General features: G+C 49.5%; 1 protein-coding gene across 5 annotated transcripts in view; it reads right to left on the bottom strand.

Moving 5' to 3' along the window:
* maptb (microtubule-associated protein tau b) overlaps positions 1–20,207 on the bottom strand; it is a 91,636-nt gene that overhangs the window by 18,575 nt on the left and 52,854 nt on the right. For 4 of the 5 annotated variants that reach the window (XM_060849062.1, XM_060849063.1, XM_060849066.1 and 1 more), the window contains 6 exons: positions 17,402–17,463; positions 17,052–17,231; positions 15,516–15,657; positions 12,896–12,925; positions 8,633–8,907; positions 5,770–5,862 (listed from right to left, as the gene is read on the bottom strand). In XM_060849062.1, the coding sequence (XP_060705045.1) occupies positions 5,770–5,862; positions 8,633–8,907; positions 12,896–12,925; positions 15,516–15,657; positions 17,052–17,231; positions 17,402–17,463 (782 nt within the window). The remainder of the gene's footprint in view (positions 1–5,769; positions 5,863–8,632; positions 8,908–12,895; positions 12,926–15,515; positions 15,658–17,051; positions 17,232–17,401; positions 17,464–20,207) is intronic. The other variant, XM_060849064.1, reaches the window with a different exon arrangement.

Below are 20,207 nucleotides of genomic sequence, written 5' to 3'. Positions count from 1 at the left end.
ACACGAGGAGGAAGTGTCACACTGGGACATGGGGGGAGTGTCACACTGGGACATGGGGGAGTGTCACACTGGGACATAGGGAGTGTCACACTGGGACATAGGGAGGGGAAGAGTCACACTGGGACATGGTGGGAATGTCACACTGGGACACGGAGTGTCACACTGGGACATAGGGAGGGGAAGAGTCACACTGGGACATGGTGGGAGTGTCACACTGGGACACGAGGGGAGTGTCACACTAGGACACGGGGGAAGTGTCACACTGGGACAAAGGGGGAGTGTCACACTGGGGCAAGGGGGGAGTGTCACACTGGTACACAGGGGAAGTGTCACACTGGGACACAAGGGGAGTGTCACACTGAGACACGGGGGGTTGTCACACTGGGACACGGGTGGAGTGTCACACTGGGACACGGGGGGAGTGTCACACTGGGACATGGGGAGGGGAAGAGTCACACTGGGACACGAGGGGAGTGTCACACTAGGACACGGGGGGAGTGTCACACTGGGACAAGGGGGGAGTGTCACACTGGGACACGGGGGGAGTGTCACACTGGGACATGGGGAGTGTCACACTGGGAGTGTCACACTGGGACATGGGGAAGGGAAGAGTCACACTGGGACACGAGGGGAGTGTCACACTAGGACACGGGGCGAGTGTCACACTGGAACAAGGGGGGAGTGTCACACTGGGACACGGGGGGAGTGTCACACTGGGACACGAGGGGAGTGTCACACTGAGACATGGGGGTAGTGCCACACTGAGACACGGGGGGAGTGCCACAGTGGGACAAGGGGGGAGTGTCACACTGGGACACGGGGGGAGTGTGACACTGGGACACGGGGGGAGTGTCACACTGGGACACGGGGGGAGTGTCACACTGGGACATGGGGAAGGGAAGAGTCACACTGGGACATGAGGGGAGTGTCACACTAGGACACGGGGGGAGTGTCACACTGTAACAAGGGGGGAGTGTCACACTGGGACAAGGGGGGTGTGTCACACTGGGACACGGGGGGAGTGTCACACTGGGACATGGGGAGTGTCACACTGGGAGTGTCACACTGGGACATGGGGAAGGGAAGAGTCACACTGGGACACGAGGGGAGTGTCACACTAGGACACGGGGCGAGTGTCACACTGGAACAAGGGGGGAGTGTCACACTGGGACACGGGGGGAGTGTCACACTGGGACACGAGGGGAGTGTCACACTGAGACATGGGGGTAGTGCCACACTGAGACACGGGGGGAGTGCCACAGTGGGACAAGGGGGGAGTGTCACACTGGGACACGGGGGGAGTGTGACACTGGGACACGGGGGGAGTGTCACACTGGGACACGGGGGGAGTGTCACACTGGGACATGGGGAAGGGAAGAGTCACACTGGGACATGAGGGGAGTGTCACACTAGGACACGGGGGGAGTGTCACACTGTAACAAGGGGGGAGTGTCACACTGGGACAAGGGGGGTGTGTCACACTGGGACACGGGAGGAGTGTCACACTGGGACACAGGGGAAGTGTCACACTGGGACACGAGGGGAGTGTCACACTGAGACATGGGGGGAGTGCCACACTGGGACACGGGGGGAGTGTCACACTGGGACATGGGGAGGGGAAGAGTCACACTGGGACATGGGGAGGGGGAGTATAACAGTGCAACACTGGGAGGGGAAGTGTCACATTGGGACACGGGGAGGGGTGGGAGTTTCACACTGGGACACGGGAAGGGGGAGTGTCACACTGCAACATGGGGAGGGGGAGGAGTGTCACACTGGGACAAAGGGAGTGGGTGGTGGGTGGGAATGTCACACTGGGACATTGGGGGAAGTGTCACAATGGGACATGGGGGAAGGGAAGTGTCACACTGGGACACGGGGAGGGGAAGAGTCACACTGGGACATGGAGGAGTGTCACACTGGGACACAGGGGAAGTGTCACACTGAGGCATAGGAGGAAGTGTCACACTGGGACATAGGAGGAGTGTCACATTGGGACATGGGGGAGTGTCACACTGGGACACGAGGAGGAAGTGTCACACTGGGACATGGGGGAAGGGAAGTGTCACACTGGGACACGGGGGGAGTGTCACACTGGGACATGGGGGAGTGTCACACTGGGACATAGGGAGTGTCACACTGGGACATAGGGAGGGGAAGAGTCACACTGGGACATGGTGGGAGTGTCACACTGGGACACGGAGTGTCACACTGGGACATAGGGAGGGGAAGAGTCACACTGGGACATGATGGGAGTGTCACACTGGGACACGAGGGGAGTGTCACACTAGGACACGGGGGAAGTGTCACACTGGGACAAAGGGGGAGTGTCACACTGGGGCACGGGGGGAGTGTCACACTGGTACACAGGGGAAGTGTCACACTGGGACACAAGGGGAGTGTCACACTGAGACACGGGGGGTTGTCACACTGGGACACGGGTGGAGTGTCACACTGGGACACGGGGGGAGTGTCACACTGGGACATGGGGAGGGGAAGAGTCACACTGGGACACGAGGGGAGTGTCACACTAGGACACGGGGGGAGTGTCACACTGGGACAAGGGGGGAGTGTCACACTGGGACACGGGGGGAGTGTCACACTGGGACATGGGGAGTGTCACACTGGGAGTGTCACACTGGGACATGGGGAAGGGAAGAGTCACACTGGGACACGAGGGGAGTGTCACACTAGGACACGGGGGGAGTGTCACACTGGAACAAGGGGGGAGTGTCACACTGGGACACGGGGGGAGTGTCACACTGGGACACGAGGGGAGTGTCACACTGAGACACGGGGGTAGTGCCACACTGAGACACGGGGGGAGTGCCACAGTGGGACAAGGGGGGAGTGTCACACTGGGACACGGGGGGAGTGTGACACTGGGACACGGGGGGAGTGTCACACTGGGACATGGGGAAGGGAAGAGTCACACTGGGACATGAGGGGAGTGTCACACTAGGACACGGGGGGAGTGTCACACTGTAACAAGGGGGGAGTGTCACACTGGGACAAGGGGGGTGTGTCACACTGGGACACGGGAGGAGTGTCACACTGGGACACAGGGGAAGTGTCACACTGGGACACGAGGGGAGTGTCACACTGAGACATGGGGGGAGTGCCACACTGGGACACGGGGGGAGTGTCACACTGGGACATGGGGATGGGAAGAGTCACACTGGGACATGGGGAGGGGGAGTATAACAGTGCAACACTGGGAGGGGAAGTGTCACATTGGGACACGGGGAGGGGTGGGAGTTTCACACTGGGACATGGGGAGTGTCACACTGGGACACGGGGGCAGTGTCACACTGGGACACGAGGGGAGTGTCACACTGGGACACGAGGGAAGTGTCACACTGGGACATGGGGAGTGTCACACTGGGACACGGGTGGAGTGTCACACTGGGACATGGGGAGTGTCACACTGGGACACGGGGGCAGTGTCACACTGGGACACGAGGGGAGTGTCACACTGGGACATGGGGAGTGTCACACTGGGACACGGTGGGAGTGTCACACTGGGACACGGTGGGAGTGTCACACTGGGACACGGTGGGAGTGTCACACTGGGACATGGTGGGAGTGTCACACTAGGACACGGGGGAGTGTCACACTGGGACACGGGGGGAGTGTCACACTGGGATAAAGGGGTGTGTCACACTGGGACAAGGGGGGAGTGTCACACTGAGACACGGGGGGGGGAGTGCCACACTGGGACAAGGGGGGAGTGTCACACTCAGATATGGGAGGGGAAGAGTCACATTGGGACATGGGGAGGGGGAGTATAACAGTGCAACACTGGGAGGGGAAGTGTCACATTGGGACACGGGGAGGGGTGGGAGTTTCACACTGGGACACGGGAAGGGGGAGTGTCACACCGTGACATTGGGAGGGGGAGGAGTGTCACACTGGGACACAGGGAGTTGGGGGTGGGTGGGAGTGTCACACTGGGATGTTGGGAGGGGGAGGAGTGTCACAAGGGGAGTAGGGGGAGTGTCACACTGGGATGTTGGGAAGGGGAGGAGTGTCACAAGGGGAGTAGGGGGAGTGTCACACTGGGATATGGGGAGGAGGTATCACACTGGGACACGGGTGAGTGTTACACTGAGACACGGGGGGAAGAGTGTCACACTGGGACACGGGGGGAGTGTCACACTGGGACATTGGGGGAAGTGTCACAATGGGACATGGGGGAAGGGAAGTGTCACACTGGGACACGGGGAGGGGAAGAGTCACACTGGGACATGGAGGAGTGTCACACTGGGACACAGGGGAAGTGTCACACTGAGGCATAGGAGGAAGTGTCACACTGGGACATAGGAGGAGTGTCACATTGGGACATGGGGGAGTGTCACACTGGGACACGAGGAGGAAGTGTCACACTGGGACATGGGGGAAGGGAAGTGTCACACTGGGACACGGGGGGAGTGTCACACTGGGACATGGGGGAGTGTCACACTGGGACATAGGGAGGGGAAGAGTCACACTGGGACATGGTGGGAGTGTCACAGTGGGACACGGAGTGTCACACTGGGACATAGGGAGGGGAAGAGTCACACTGGGACATGGTGGGAGTGTCACACTGGGACACGAGGGGAGTGTCACACTAGGACACGGGGGAAGTGTCACACTGGGACAAGGGGGGAGTGTCACACTGGGACACGGGGGGAGTGTCACACTGGGACATGGGGAGTGTCACACTGGGAGTGTCACACTGGGACATGGGGAAGGGAAGAGTCACACTGGGACACGAGGGGAGTGTCACACTAGGACACGGGGGGAGTGTCACACTGGAACAAGGGGGGAGTGTCACACTGGGACACGGGGGGAGTGTCACACTGGGACACGAGGGGAGTGTCACACTGAGACATGGGGGTAGTGCCACACTGAGACACGGGGGGAGTGCCACAGTGGGACAAGGGGGGAGTGTCACACTGGGACACGGGGGGAGTGTGACACTGGGACACGGGGGGAGTGTCACACTGGGACACGGGGGGAGTGTCACACTGGGATATGGGGAAGGGAAGAGTCACACTGGGACATGAGGGGAGTGTCACACTAGGACACGGGGGGAGTGTCACACTGTAACAAGGGGGGAGTGTCACACTGGGACAAGGGGGGTGTGTCACACTGGGACACGGGAGGAGTGTCACACTGGGACACAGGGGAAGTGTCACACTGGGACACGAGGGGAGTGTCACACTGAGACATGGGGGGAGTGCCACACTGGGACACGGGGGGAGTGTCACACTGGGACATGGGGAGGGGAAGAGTCACACTGGGACATGGGGAGGGGGAGTATAACAGTGCAACACTGGGAGGGGAAGTGTCACATTGGGACACGGGGAGGGGTGGGAGTTTCACACTGGGACACGGGAAGGGGGAGTGTCACACTGCAACATGGGGAGGGGGAGGAGTGTCACACTGGGACACAGGGAGTGGGGGGTGGGTGGGAGTGTCACACTGGGATGTTGGGAGGGGGTGGAGTGTCACATGGGGAGTAGGGGGAGTGTCACACTGGGATGTTGGGGGGGGAGGAGTGTCACAAGGGGTGTAGGGGGAGTGTCACACTGAGACACGGGGGGAAGAGTGTCACACTGGGACACGGGGAAAGTGTCACACTGGGATATTGGGGGAAGTGTCATACTGGAACATGGCGGGGAGGGAGGGAGACTCACACTGGGACGTGGGAGTACTCTGCATGCTAAGTGACTGTAATTAGTTTACAACACTGAAACGGCTCTCATTATTTATTTCCATACTTACATTGCCTCCTCCTGGAACATGTTTGATCTTTTCCTTGGACCCACACTTAGACTGCACACTGCTGTAATCTTCCTTCTTGTGTATAATTTGTACCTGCAACAATTTGTTCAGAAAAAGGGTCACAAACATCACAAGCAAGAGATTCATTCCCAGGCATCTCTGTGACGTGGAATAATCAATTTGGGAAGCCTGGTCTGTGTTTTCCTCACACACCAAGCTCAGGTCACCAACTTCCATTTGGCACATTCCTAGCAATTTCAATCCTATGCCAACTCCCCCACCTCCAATCTTTAATACTGTTAGACAAGAAAAGTATCAATTTTTAAGGGAGTAATTTTATGGTTTTTTATCTCACTTTGAGTTTTTTTTTGCCAGTTTTCAGTAAATAAGAGGCTTTTAAGGCAAAGATTGAGAGATTTTGATTTTGAACAGTAAAGGAATTACAGATTATGATGAGCAGGCAGCTAAATAGAACTGAGGCCATGAAAAGATCAGCCCTGATGTCATTGAATAGTGGAGCAGGCTGGACAGGCCAGACCACCTACTCCTGCTCCTGGTTCTTATGCTCTTATGCTCTATGAGACAATAGACAATAGGTGCAGGAGATGGCCATTCTGCCCTTCGAGTCTGCACCACCATTCAATATGATCATGGCTGATCATCCTTAATCAGTATCCTGTTCCTGCCTTATCTCCATAACCCTTGATTCCATTATCCTTGAGAGCTCTATCCAACTCTTTCTTAAATGAATCCAGAGACTGGGCCTCCACTGCCCTCTGGGGCAGAACATTCCACACAGCCACCACTGTCTGGGTGAAGTTTCTCCTCATCTCTGTCCTAAATGGTCTACTGAGAGAATCCAGTGTATCCTAGACAGTTGGCATCCCTGCACTCATCCATGCTTTGTGGTGCAGACTTCTTGTACTGTCATATATTATGTCTGGAAGTAGACTTGCGTGATTATTTGATGGGTTCTGCCTGGACTGTGTGCCTTGAACAGTCAAAATATCTGGCAATTGAGACATCCTGGTCCCAGTTTTCTCATAGGGGGAGGTGATAGCCTACTGGTATTATTGCTGGACTGTTAATCCAGAGACCCACATAACATCCTGGAACCCAGATTTGAATGGCCAGTGACACCTTCATCCCGTGAATGAATAAAGAGGAAAAAAAAGTTTCAACATGGTACACCAGTACAACTGGTATGTTCATTTACAGGTCAGATTGTTTTTTTCCCTGGATTTCCCTCTGGGAGCCTCACTCTGTCATGTTGCTCACTGGTCCTTCCTCTAACCACAGCTTGACATCTGAGTCCTAGCTAACCACTGCAGATCGCTTTGTCCTTCCTGACCAGACATTTCCAACAGTAAAAACCAGCAAAACACAGACTAAACGTACTGCATCATAGCTGAGTGTCTCATTCTAAACCCTGTCTGGCATTCCCACTCAATGGCCCCCAATCAATCACAAAGAGTGATTTTGCAGCTACAGCAAGTGAGTAGGGAGACAAATAGAATGGTGTTTTTGCAATGGCATTTGGACATAAAAGGGAAGCTGCAGCTGTACAGAGTCTTCGTGAGACCACAACTTGAATACTATGTGCAGATTGGATGCTCCGATTACAATCTGGGAGATGGTTCACTTGACTCATTTGTGTTATGAAGAAAGGTTGAACAGGTTAAGCCTACTGGAGTTTCGAACAGTAAGAGTTTATATTATTGAAACATATAAGATCCTGTGCAGATTTGACAGGGTGTATAACAGAAGCATGTTCCTTTCCAGGAGCAGGGAATGAATTAGAATGAGGAGATATCATTTAAGAATACAGGGTCTCCCTTTCTAAGATGGAGATGAGAAGATTTTCTTTCTCTCCCAGAAGGCTGCCAGAATTGTGGAAGTCTTTTTCACAGAGAACAGTGGAGACTGAGTCTTCCAATTTATTGAAGACTGAGTTTGATGGATGTTTGACAGACAAAGCAGCTGAGGATTCTGTGGATCAGAAAAGAGCTGAGACCATATCCCACAGCCAGATCAACCATAATCTTAATGAATGTTGGAGCAGCTTCATAGGGTATTGCATTTCCGTTCAGTTTTCTCTGCGTAGACAGTGCCATTCCACTGATACTTTCCTGATGTGTTTAGCCCCTTGTTATAATTTTGAAAAGCCTTCTTGTATATTCTCAAATGCCTTGATGTGAGAACATAAGAACTAGGAGCAGATGTAGGCAATTATCACCCCTGTGCCCTACTATACCATTCAATACAATCATGGCTGATTTCATCTGGGCTTTAACGCCTGCCTATAATCCTTCAACCTGTTACTAAATAATGTGTTCCTTCAACTTATTCAATGTCCCAGCATCTACTGCACTCTGGGTCAGTGAATTCCACAAATCCACGATCCATAGAGAAAAGGAACCTATCCTCATCGCTGTTTTAAATCTGCTACCCCTTCACCTAGATAGCCTCACAAGGGGAAACATCCAAACCAATCATCTTCCTTACTCTTATTATCATTCTGGAAAACAGAGGTTTGTACAGTGCTCTAACATCTGGAGATAATGTGGTGGATTTTTAAAGACCAGTTGATTAAAGTGCAGGACATGCATGTCCTTGCAAAAATGAAGGCTAGGAATGGAGGGATTCAGGAACACGGATATAAGACTGACTTTGTATCATTTAAACAGAACTTCACTGTCTTGTAATATTATTCCCTAAAGAATGACACAGAGTTTGTCTGTCTCGAATTGCTGACAGGTTTTGATACGTTTCTCTGGCCAGTCCATGGAACAGCTGCAGGGGATTGGGCTAGAGGTGGGACCAAAGTGGAAAGAATGGGATGAGAAATGAATGAGAAAGTTACCTTGCCACCACCGGGTGAGTGCTTAATGTTGTCTGTTGATCCAATTTTGGATTTAACATTCTTCAGATCGGGCATGGGCACAGCAACAGGGGCTGCCCGTACTTTGGAAGCTGCTGGTGATTTAGGAGGCGTACGAACAATCGCCACTTTCTTCACTTCTTTTGCTGCTCCGGTAGAGGGCTGGGAAGGTGTCCGGGAGCGACTGCTGGGAGTCCCAGGAGTACCTGGACTGCTGCACCCACTACCACTACCACCGGCTTTGGCTGCCGAATCACCTGAGAACAAGGAAAAACAGATACGTCAGACAAAAAGGAGAAACCACGTTGTTTGCAGGTGAGTTCTCCACCTTGTCAGGAGATATTAAGGTAAAATCTGCAGTTCACCTCACACTGACTTCACCAGGGTACAGTCCCACACACGAACCCTGACTGAGGTACAGTCCCACACACACACTGACTCTCATTAGGATACAGTCCTACATACACACTGACTCTCACTGGGGTACAGTCCTACACACACACTGACTCTCATTGGGATACAGTCCCACACACACTGACTCTCACTGGGGTACAATCCCACACACACACTGACTCTCACTGGGGTACAGTCCCACACACGAACTCTCTCTGAGGTACAAATCCCAAACACACTGACTCTCACTGGGGTACAGTCTCACATACACACTGACTTCACTGGGGTACAGTCCCACACACACAGTGACTCTCATTGGGATACAGTCCCACACACACACTAACTCTCACTGGGGTACAATCCCACACACACTGACTCTCACTGTGGTACAGTCCCACATGCACTGACTCTCATTGGGATACAGTCCCACACGCACACTGACTCTCACTGGGGTACAGTCCCACACACACTGACTCTCACTGTGGTACAGTCCCACACAAACTGACTCTCACTGGGATACAGTATCTCACACACTGACTCTCATTGGGGTACAGTCCCACACATTGACCTTTACTGACAGGAGAACATATTCAGGTCATGAACATTTCTAAAAGCAGGACACTTATGCTTGAGCATGTCATGAATAAGTTAAAATATTACTTAGTATTGGAGCCTTAAAGAAAGTGCTGATAATATCTGGAGATAATGTGGGAGATTTTTGAAGACCAGTTGATTAAAGTGCAGGACATGCATGTCCTTGCAAAAATGAAGGATAGGAATGGAGGGATTCAAGAACCATGGATGTGAAGGGAAATTGTAAGCTTAGTCAAAAGGAAATAGGAAGCATATGATTGTTCTAGGCAGCTGCAAACTGAAGAAACCCTTGAGGAGTATAGAGAAATTAGGAAGGAACTTAAAACGCAGAATTAAGAAAGCTAAAAGGGGCCTTTAGTAAACCGGGTCAAGGAAAGTCCCAAAGCTTTTTACGCAGGTATTAGAAGAAAGAGGGAAGCAAGGGAAAAAAATCATCCTACACAAGGACTAAGGATGGAAGTTACGCATGGAGCCGCACGAAGTGGGAGAAATCCTTAATGTGTACTTGGTATCGGTATTCACCAAAGAGAAGGTCACGACCGATGTTCAGGTCAGGGAGGAGTGTGTGAATACAATGGGGAATATCAATATATTGAAGGAGGAAGTGTGGATATCCTAAATTGCATTAAGGTAGACAAGTTCCCAGGGCCAGATGGGATCTATCACAGGTTACTCTGAGAGGCAAGGGAAGAAATAGCTGGGACATTAGCCGATGTTAGATTAGATTAGATTACTTACAGTGTGGAAACAGGCCCTTCAGCCCAACAAATCCACACCAACCCGCCGAAGCGCAACCCACCCAGATCCACTCCCCCACATTTACCTCTTCGCTTAACACTATGGGCAGTTAGCATGGCCAATTCATCTAACCTGCACATTTTTGTGACTGTGGGAGGAAACCGGAGCACCCGGAGGAAACCCATGCAGACACGGGGAGAATGTGCAAACTCTACACAGTCAGTTGCCTGAGGTGGGAATTGAACCCGGGTCTCTGGAGCTGTGAGGCAGCAGTGCTAACTACTGTGCCACCGTGCTGCCCACTGATATCTTCACATCTTCTTAGATCACAGCTCAGGTTCCAGAGGACTGGAGATTAGCCAATGTTGTTCCCTTGTTTAGATAGGATAACCCAGGAAATTACAGGCTAGTGAGCCTGACATCTGTGGTGGGGATGCCTTTGGAGAAGATACTGAGGGGCTGGAAAAATGCACATTAGGAAGAAATGGTCTAGTTAGTGGCAGGCAGCATAAATACCGGAAGAAACATCAAAGCAGCGCTTCACACGAGGCTCCAACAGCACTGATGATGTTCCCTAGCCAGGGAACGAAACATTTGCAGCAAAAACTTCCAGCTCGGCGAGCAGAACCACAACAGCATGGTTTTGTACAGGGAAGGGCATGCCTCACCAAACTGATTGAATCTTTTGAAGAGTGACAAAGATAATTGATGAGGGATGGACTGTGGATGTTATTTATCTGGACTCTAATTAGGCATTTGATAAAGTCCCACATGGCAGGTTGGTACAAACACTAAAATTACATGGGATTCAGGGAGGGCTGGTGAGATGGAGACAAAACTGGCTTGTTCATAGAAGACAGAGAGTAACAGTGGAAGGATGTTTTTCAGGATGGAGACTGGTGTTCCTCAGGGATCAATCTTAGGTCCTCTGTTGTCTGTAGTATATATAAATGATCTGGAGGAAAATGTGGGTGGTCTGATTAGTAAGTTTGTAGAAGACATGCTGGAGTTGCTGATAGTGCCAACGATTCTGAAAGGATACAACAGGATATGGATAGATTAGCGACGGGTACAGAAATAGTAGTTGGAGGCACTGTGGTTAGCACTGCTGCCTTACAGCGCCAGAGACCCAGGTTCAATTCCTGCCTCAGGCGACTGTCTGTGTGGAGTTTGCACATTCTCCCAGTGTCTCGTGGGTTTCTTCCGGGTGCTCCGGTTTCTTCCCACAATCCAAAAATGTGCAGGTTAGGTGAATTGGCCATGCTAAATTGCCTGTAGTGTTAGATGAAGGGGTAAATGTAGGGGAATGGGTCTGAGTGGGCTGCGCTTCGGCGGGTCGGTGTGGATTTGTTAAGCTGAAGGGCCTGTTTCCACACTGTAAGTAATCTAAAAAAAAATCTAATGCGAGATGATGAATTTTGGGGAAGCAAATTTAGGTGTGAACTATACTGTAAATGGCAGAACCCTTAGGAACATTACCACACAGACTGATCTGGGTGGGCAGGTCCACAGGCGGCTAAGGTGATTAAGAAAGCAAATGGCATGTCTTTATTGGCCAGGGCATGGAGTACAAGAATTGACAAACCATGTTACAACTAGAGGGTATAGGTTTAGGGTGAGAGGGGAAAGAGTTAAAAAGGACCAGTGGGACAACTTTTTCACACAGAAGATGGTGCGTGTATGGAAATGAATTGCCAGAGGAAGTGGTAGAGGCTGGTACAATTACAACATTTAAAAGACATCTGGATGGTATGTGAATAGGAAGGGTTTAGTGGGATATGGGCCAAGTGCTGGCAAATGTGACTAGATTAGGTTAGGATATCTGGTCAGCAAGGACGAGTTGGATCGAAGGGTCTGTTTCCATGCTGTCCATCTCTATGACTGTATGAAAAACCCTCATGAGGCCGCTTTTGAAGTACTGGGGACAGTTTTGATCACCATACTACCAGAAGGATGAGGAAGCTTTGGAGAGAGTGCAAAGAAAGTTCACCAGGATGTTGCCTGGTTTCGAGAGCATTGGCTGAAAGGAAAGGTTAAAAAGACTAGGATTGTTTTCACTGGAAAGATGGTGGCTAGGAGGAGACCTGATAGAGTCAACAGAATTATGAACGGCATAGATAGGGTGAATAGTCAGAGGCTTTTTCCATGGTTGAAGTTTCAATTACAAGGGGTGACAGGTTCAAGTTGAGAGGAGGACAGGTTGAGGGAGATGTGCGAGGGATGTTTTTCATGCAGAGCCTGGAACACACTGCCAGAAGAGGTGGTTGAAGAAGGTACGTTGGCGATATTTAAGAGGCATCTGAATGGTTACATGAATCGGGAGGGAACAGAGGGATACAGACTAAATAAGGGCAGTTGGTTAGTCTTTTTAGGTTAGTTAGGGCATGATCATCAGCACAGGCTGAAGGACTGTTCCTGTGCTGTACTGTTCTTTTGATCTTTTGTTCTTTTTGAAATTGAAAATAGTTGCTCCAGACTGCACGAGGATGTCAAGTAAACACACACTTGAGCCCCACTCACCTTTTCCTGATTTCTTCTGCTCCACCTTTGCTGTTCAGGAAAATAAATCAAAATGTTAGAGAAAGGGAACTACAGAATTAGACCAGGGAACAGATTGAGGGGGACAGACTGAAAGGGAGGAACTGAAGAGGGAGGGGTTGGAGAGAAGACAGGGAAAGATATCGAGATGAGGGGGAGAGACTGAAAGGGTGAGACTGAGTGGGAGAGACTCCAGCGGGAGGGTATGGGGGGGTAGAGAAAGGAAGAGAGACTTAGGGTGGGACTGAAAGGAACACGCTGAGGGAGCTCAACTGAGGGAGAGAGACTGAGGGGGAGAGACTGAAAGGAGAAGATTCTAAGACTGCAGGATAGAGACAGGAGAGAATTCAGGGAGGGGAGTTCACAGGAGAAACTGAGGGAAAGCAGGAGATACTGTAGAGGGAGAGAGACAGGGCAAAGAGCGTGAAATACTGAGAGACTGAGGGTGAGAGAGTGAGAGGGGCAGACTAGAACCGGAGGGAGACTGAGTGGGACAGAATTCTAGTTTCAAAATGGCGATTTTGGCAATAAAAGGCCCTGAAGGATTTTCAACCTTGCCTGACTCATTTCCCATCTTTCTGCCTTCACCCTTTCACCTCCCTTCCAGAAACCCAATAAGGTTCCACATGCTCTCACTTGCCATCCCACAAACCTTTACATTTAAAGATCAATCTCTGCAACTTCTGTCAATCCTGCCAGTAAACACATCTCCTCTCCCCCAGGAGCATTCTGATGGGACTGTTCCCTCCTTGGTCCATTCCTCTCTCATCCTAAACACCATTATCCCCTCCTATGGCCCTTGAAATCACTGTGGGCCAATCATGTCCCTCAATGTCTAAGGCCCGAAACACTCCTTCCAAGCGAAGCAGTGATTTACCTTCTCAATCTAATCAATTGTATTTGGTGCTCACAAGGTATCCCAAGTGCAGGTTGGGTGACTGCGTTGTGAAAAACCTCCACACAGATCACCAGCTTAACCTCAACCGTCTGGTCATGTGCGATTTCAGTTCACTGTCTTGTTCTTGAGCTCACATTTCTATCCAAGGCCTGCTCCGGTATTCCAGTGAAGCTCAGCACAAGTTGAAGGAACAGCACCTTTTCACTTTGTCTGCTTGGGTAGTTACAGCCTTCAGCATTCAACAACTTCAGACCATGAGCGTTGTCCTCGTTTTCCTTTCAGTGTCTTTACTTTGTTTTCATGCTCTTTCTTTCAGTCAGAGTTGAACTTTATTTGTCTATTAACACCAACTTGCAATCTATGTTTTGAGTCTCCTCTACAACCATGACCACTTCCTTTGCCTTTATTTGATGAAACTTCTGATCTTTAAGATCCCTCACCTTCTAGCCTCCCACAGACCTTCACTTACATGCTACCTGCTCCTCCTACTTTTTCTACAGTATAAATACATCATCTTTCTCTTCAGTTCTGAGGGACAGTCACATTGGAATTGAAACATTAGATCTGTCTCTCTCTTCTGCTCAGACCATTGTTACTTGTTTTTATTTTCTCATTTTGTTGTTTGGAACTGTGAGTTGCAGTTGAGAATTGAACTTTGAACATCAGCTTATTTGAAAAATAAGCAGAGAACAAATGACATTTGCTCTTGGGAACTGGCCTGGAAGGACTATGCAGGTTACGTCTGACTCTAAGCACACTCCAGATGAACAAGCACCAGGATGTTATGCTCTGAAACTGGTAGCTGGTTGGATGTTGAATTGAGGGAGGACTGGGGCTCGCCAGCCAATCACAGAGGATATTGGGAAAGAGAAACCATTAGGAGTGCACTGGCTTTTACTGGGGTTTTGGGCAGGTGGCAGAGTGTTGCTTTGAAAGCTGCAGGACTGGGTTTTTTGTTTTGCTCTCTCTTGAGTTATTCCCCAGTTATCAATTTATTGAAAGTCCTGAGAAAAGAACCCAGTCTAGAGAAAATCAGGAGAAGTCTCCTGAGGTCTGCAGAAGCTGTTTGTATTGACTGGTCACTTTGGAATTCATGCAAGATACAATCCTAGGGGTCTTTAATACAATCTGTTGGATTTTATGAAACCTAGTATTCATCATTGATATGGCTGTCAAATTGGCAACTTACAATTCTTTTATTTATAAAAAAAATTACCCCAAAACTATATCTGACCATTGGCATGTGATTGGGAGTTTATGACCAAACAAGACTGGACTAAGATTGCAGGTATTAATTAGATTGTTTTGTAGTTCATTTGTGTTCTGTTAAAGTTATGTTATTGATAATATATTATTAATTTTGGTTTAAGTTATAAACTTGATATCCAAGATTAGTTATTTGTAAATAACTGATTCGGAATAATTAGGTAATTTTGAGGGTCATCAAATGTTTTAATTTCACTATGCTGTGAATCCAATGTTAACCAGTCTGATGTGTTCTGGCTTGCTATCCCTGCCCCATACCACCCCTCAAGTGCTGCCAGAACTTTCGGAGTTTCTCCAGCTCTTTCTGATTTTATTGCTGGATCTGTGCTACCTGCAATATTTCTGTATGAAAACACATCAGCTGCACCCACTCCCGGTTCATTCACTCAATCCCACTATGCCGTCCCATTTCTCCTCCACCCGGCTTCCCACACTTACTTGTTGTCCTTTTGATATCAGGAGAGTGAGGTGTTCCCTTCGCAGCGGCTGTCGGTTTTGGAGGAGTCTTTGCACCGACACTTCCTGGCATTCTGAGACCGGATGGTGCTTGTGATCCTGGAGTCTTCCTAGTCTCTGTTACCTTCAGTGAATTATTAGGCTGTTAAACTGGATGGCAAATACTCAACTCTGATATTATCTGGCTACTTAGATAGAATCCATTCATTTCTGTACACTCCCGCGGCCAAATATTCTTGCTCTAGGGATGGTAGAGCACATGTTTCCTGATAGCTGTGTCTGCCTGGGGATTCGGGGGAGGTGGTGGAAGCAGATATGATAGCAGTGTTTACAGTGAGTAGAGGGATACAGACTATGTGCAGGCAGATGGGGTTGATTTTGAATGGCATCATGGTTGGTACAGACATGGTGGGCTGAAGGGCCTGTTCCTGTGCCGTACTATTCTATGTTCTAAGGGCATCATGCTTTTGTGAAACCAACCAACCCAAGCTGCTGCTCATAGATGGCTCTCTTGAGATAGAGTGAGCAGGAGACCATACTGATTGGATTAGATTCCCTACAGTGTGGAAACAGACTATTTTGCCCAACAAGACCACACTGACACTCCGAAGAGTAACGCACCCGGATCCATTCCCTTACCCTATATTTACCCCTAACTCATTCACCTAACACTATGGGCAATTTAGCATAACCAATTCACCTAATCTGCACATCTTTTGATGTGGGTGGAAACCAAAGCACCCGGAGGAAACCCACGCAGGCACGGTGAGAATATGCAAACTCCACACAGACAGTCAGCCGAGGCAGGAATCAAACCCGGGTCCCTGGCACTATGAGGCAGCAATGCTAACCACTGAGCCACCTTGCCACCCTCGAACTAGATGGCAAAGGATGATTGTTTGGATAGAAATAGCTGACGTGGGGAATCCTCCAGGATATGACGTGGACCTCAGTTGCTGCATTGAAGTAGCAAGTTCATGGGGGCTAGGCTGATGGAGAGCTGGCCCATGACATCCTACTGGAGGTCTGGTATCATGAGCTTGACAGACAATGAGGGTCCTGACTCCTAGCAAGCATGAGATAGTGAAGGCTGAGGGGAAACAGTGGGAAGGGGTTGATGTGGCAGAGGCTAAAGGTATAGTATTTATGGTTATACGAGGAAGTTTGCTGCAGATGGGCGGTTTGAGAGGGATGAGGGCTAATGAGGAATTTATGGGGTTTGAGAAGACTAAAACGAGGAAATCATTAAAGCAATGCCCGGAATAGAATGAGTTTCTCACTGAGTAAAAAGCTGATTTGGAAAATGGAAGCCAAACACATTAACCTGAACCAGAGCAAAAAAGCACAAATGAACCTGGCAGACTTTCAGGGATGGGCAATAAATGCTGGCTTATGCCCAAATCCCATGAATGAACAAAAATAAACATGAAGTAATTAGGCTCAGCCACTGACAACGTGCATTTGGGTTGTCAGAATCTGCAGCTGAGAGAACTCCTCGAGCTATAATGTAATCCTTACCTTCATTGCTCTATGCTCCTTAACTCCTGCACCATCTTGGCTTGTAGTCGATTGAGGCCTTTTGGGGGTGGAGATAAGACTGGAAGATTTGTTGCTACGGGCAGCTGTAGTAGGCCTCTTAGGAGTAACAGAGGCCTGAGGCCTAGGTTTTGAGACTTTGGCAGATGTAGGTGTGCAGCTCTTTACATGAAAATAAAATTCAAAATGACAACACAACATATGAATCCATAAACCAAATAAAATTATGGATAAAAAAAGAATACAGCAAAACAAGATGAAGCATTTGGGCGCCAATGGATTAATGGAATGGTCTGGATGCCGAATAGCTTGTTTATTGCTGTCACTCTCACCTTGGTCCTGTTCTCGGGTGCCTGAGATTTGTTTCCTTCTTCTCCTGACACAGGCAATTGAGCTAAAGAAAAAGGAAACAGAACAAAATGGGTTCTCTCCAACTTTAAATGGGCCATTAAAAAGATTGGACAGAAGATGGGTGCTGTGAGCAAGGGGTAGAAAGCAGCAGGAACTTACATTAAGGAAACCTTGCACATAGCCCCCACACACTGAGCCTGGTCCCACTGACTCCACCAACACAATAACAACTCTCAGCTATTGCTGTGACTACCAGGAATCAGATAATGAATACCCAATCAGGTTGGAAAGTGTAACACAGCATTTATTACACTGCAAGCCTCACACAAATGATTCAACCTGATGATTTCAAGATTTCACCTTGCCACAAAATGCAGCAACAAGTTACCCAAAGAATTTCAAATCACTGAGATTAATGCATTAGCTTCTCTGATTGCACACGATGACCCTGAAAGTTAGTTTCTCAAATGGATGAAATGGAGGTCAAACTCTATTGCGATGGAGAATGGGAGAAATGTGAGGAAATCGACTTTTGTATATTCATGATTTCACAGAAGAGATTTTTTTTAACTTGGCACAGCTCCAGTAGTATATTATACTGGTTTCTGTGGATATTCCATTCCCCTGTATGCCACAGCTCCTGTGTATCTTTCCAAGATCTCTTAATTTATGAACTATTCCTTTAGATTGACAATGCCCCTCCATTATTTAAACATCGGAGAGTGGGAAACCTCGACTATAAACCAACAGCTTAAGAGCAGTAGGTCAGGAGATTACGTGAGTCTCAGCAAAGATAGGGTGACTGAGCATCTTTGAAAGCTTACAGTCAGTAAAGCTATGGTAGGGTTGTAAAGATGATTATGCTTGAAATGTGGGGATTCAGCGAGCAGTTCTGGGCACTGTGCCTGTGAAAGGACAGCCCCAGAGGATCGGGGGCTGTTGACTGTTTTTCCCCAGAGGGACAGTCAGCTGCACTGAGTCTCTTCGAGCCCTGGGGATAGGCAACATTCATTAACATCAGGAATTCCAGCCTGCCTTCAGGGCAGTTCAGGTGTGGGCTTACCAGAACTGTAGGATGGAAGCCTAAAGAGGCATTTGGCTGTGCATAAAGTTATCTTGGGGTTTTAGGGCAGACAGGAATCGTAAGGTCCAGCAAGGGGAGGGTTATGGGGGGCCTGCCCATGCCATTGTCAGGTGAAGTGCTGCAGGGAAGTGCCAGAAGATCGGAGGTTGGCAAACGTGGTGCCACTGTTTAAGAAGGGTGGTAAGGACAAGCCAGGGAACTATAGATCAGTGAGCCTGACCTCAGTGGTGGGCAAGTTATTGGAGGGAATCCTGAGGGACAGGGTGTACATGCATTTGGAAAGGCAAGGACTGATTCAGGATACTCAACATGGCTTTGTGCATGGGAAATCATGTCTCACAAATTTGATTGAGTTTTTTGATGAAGTAACAAAGAAGATTGATGAGGGTAGAGCAGTAGATGTGATCTATATGGGCTTCAATAAGGCGTTCGACAAGATTCCCCATGGGAGACTGATTAGCAAGGTTAGATCTCATGGAATACAGGGAGAATTAGCTATTTGGATACAGAACTGGCGCAAAGGTAGAAGACAGAGGGTGGTGGTGGAGGGTTGTTTTTCAGACTGGAGGCCTGTAACCAGTGGAGTGCCACAAGGATCAGTGCTGGGTCCTCTATTTTTTGTCATTTACATAAATGATTTGGATGCGAGTATAAGAGGTACAGTTAGTAAGTTTACAGATGACACCAAAATTGGAGGTGTAGTGAACAGCGAAAAGGGGTACCTCAGATTATAACAGGATCTTGACCAGATGGGCCAATGGGCTGAGAAGTGGCAGATGGAGTTTAATTCAGATAAATACGAGGTGCTGCATTTTGGGAAAGCAAATCTTAGCAGGACTTATACACTTAATGGTAAGGTCCTAGGGAGTGTTGCTGAACAAAGAGACCTTGCAGTGCACTCCTTGAAAGTGGAGTCAAAGGTAGATAGGATAGTGAAGAAGGCATTTGGTATCCTTTCCTTTATTGGTCAGAGTATTGAGTATAGGAGTTGGGAGGAGAAAGTGAGGACTGCAGATGCTGAAGATCCGAGCTGAAAATGTGTTGCTGGAAAAGCGCAGCAGTTCAGGCAGCATCGAAAGAGCAGGAGAATCAACGTTTCGAGCATGAGCCCTTCTTCAGGAAAGAGGAGAGTGTGCCAAGCAGGCTAAGATAAAAGGTAGGGAGGAGGGATTTGGGGGAGGGGCGTTGAAAATGCGATAGGTGGAAGGAGGTTAAGGCGAGGGTGATAGGCCGGAGAGGGGGTGGGGTTGGAGAGGTCAGGAAGAAGATTGCAGGTTAGGAAGGCGGTGCTGAGTTCGAGGATTGGGACTGAGACAAGGTGGGGGGAGGGGAAATGAGGAAACTGGAGAAATCTGAGTTCATCCCTTGTGGTTGGAGGGTTCCTAGGTGGAAGATGAGGCGCTCTTCCTCCAGCCGTCGTGTTGCTATGGTCTGGCAATGGTGGAGTCCAAGGACCTGCATGTCCTTGGTGGAGTGGGAGGGGGAGTTGACGTGTTGAGCCACGGGGTGGTTGGTTTGGTTGGTCCCGGTGTCCCAGAGGTGCTCTCTGAAATGTTCCGCAAGTAGGCGGCCTGTCTCCCCAATATAGAGGAGGCCACATCGGGTGCGGCGGATGCAGTAAATGATGTGTGTGGAGGTGCAGGTGAATTTGTGGTGGATATGGAAGGATCCCTTGGGGCCTTGGAGGGAAGTAAGGAGGGAGG

This window comes from Hemiscyllium ocellatum, chromosome 32, assembly GCF_020745735.1.
Source record: "Hemiscyllium ocellatum isolate sHemOce1 chromosome 32, sHemOce1.pat.X.cur, whole genome shotgun sequence".
Taxonomy (NCBI): Eukaryota; Metazoa; Chordata; class Chondrichthyes; order Orectolobiformes; family Hemiscylliidae; genus Hemiscyllium; species Hemiscyllium ocellatum.
The sequence above is the reverse complement of the archived record's forward strand: the minus strand, read 5'-3'. Positions and strand labels throughout refer to the sequence as shown.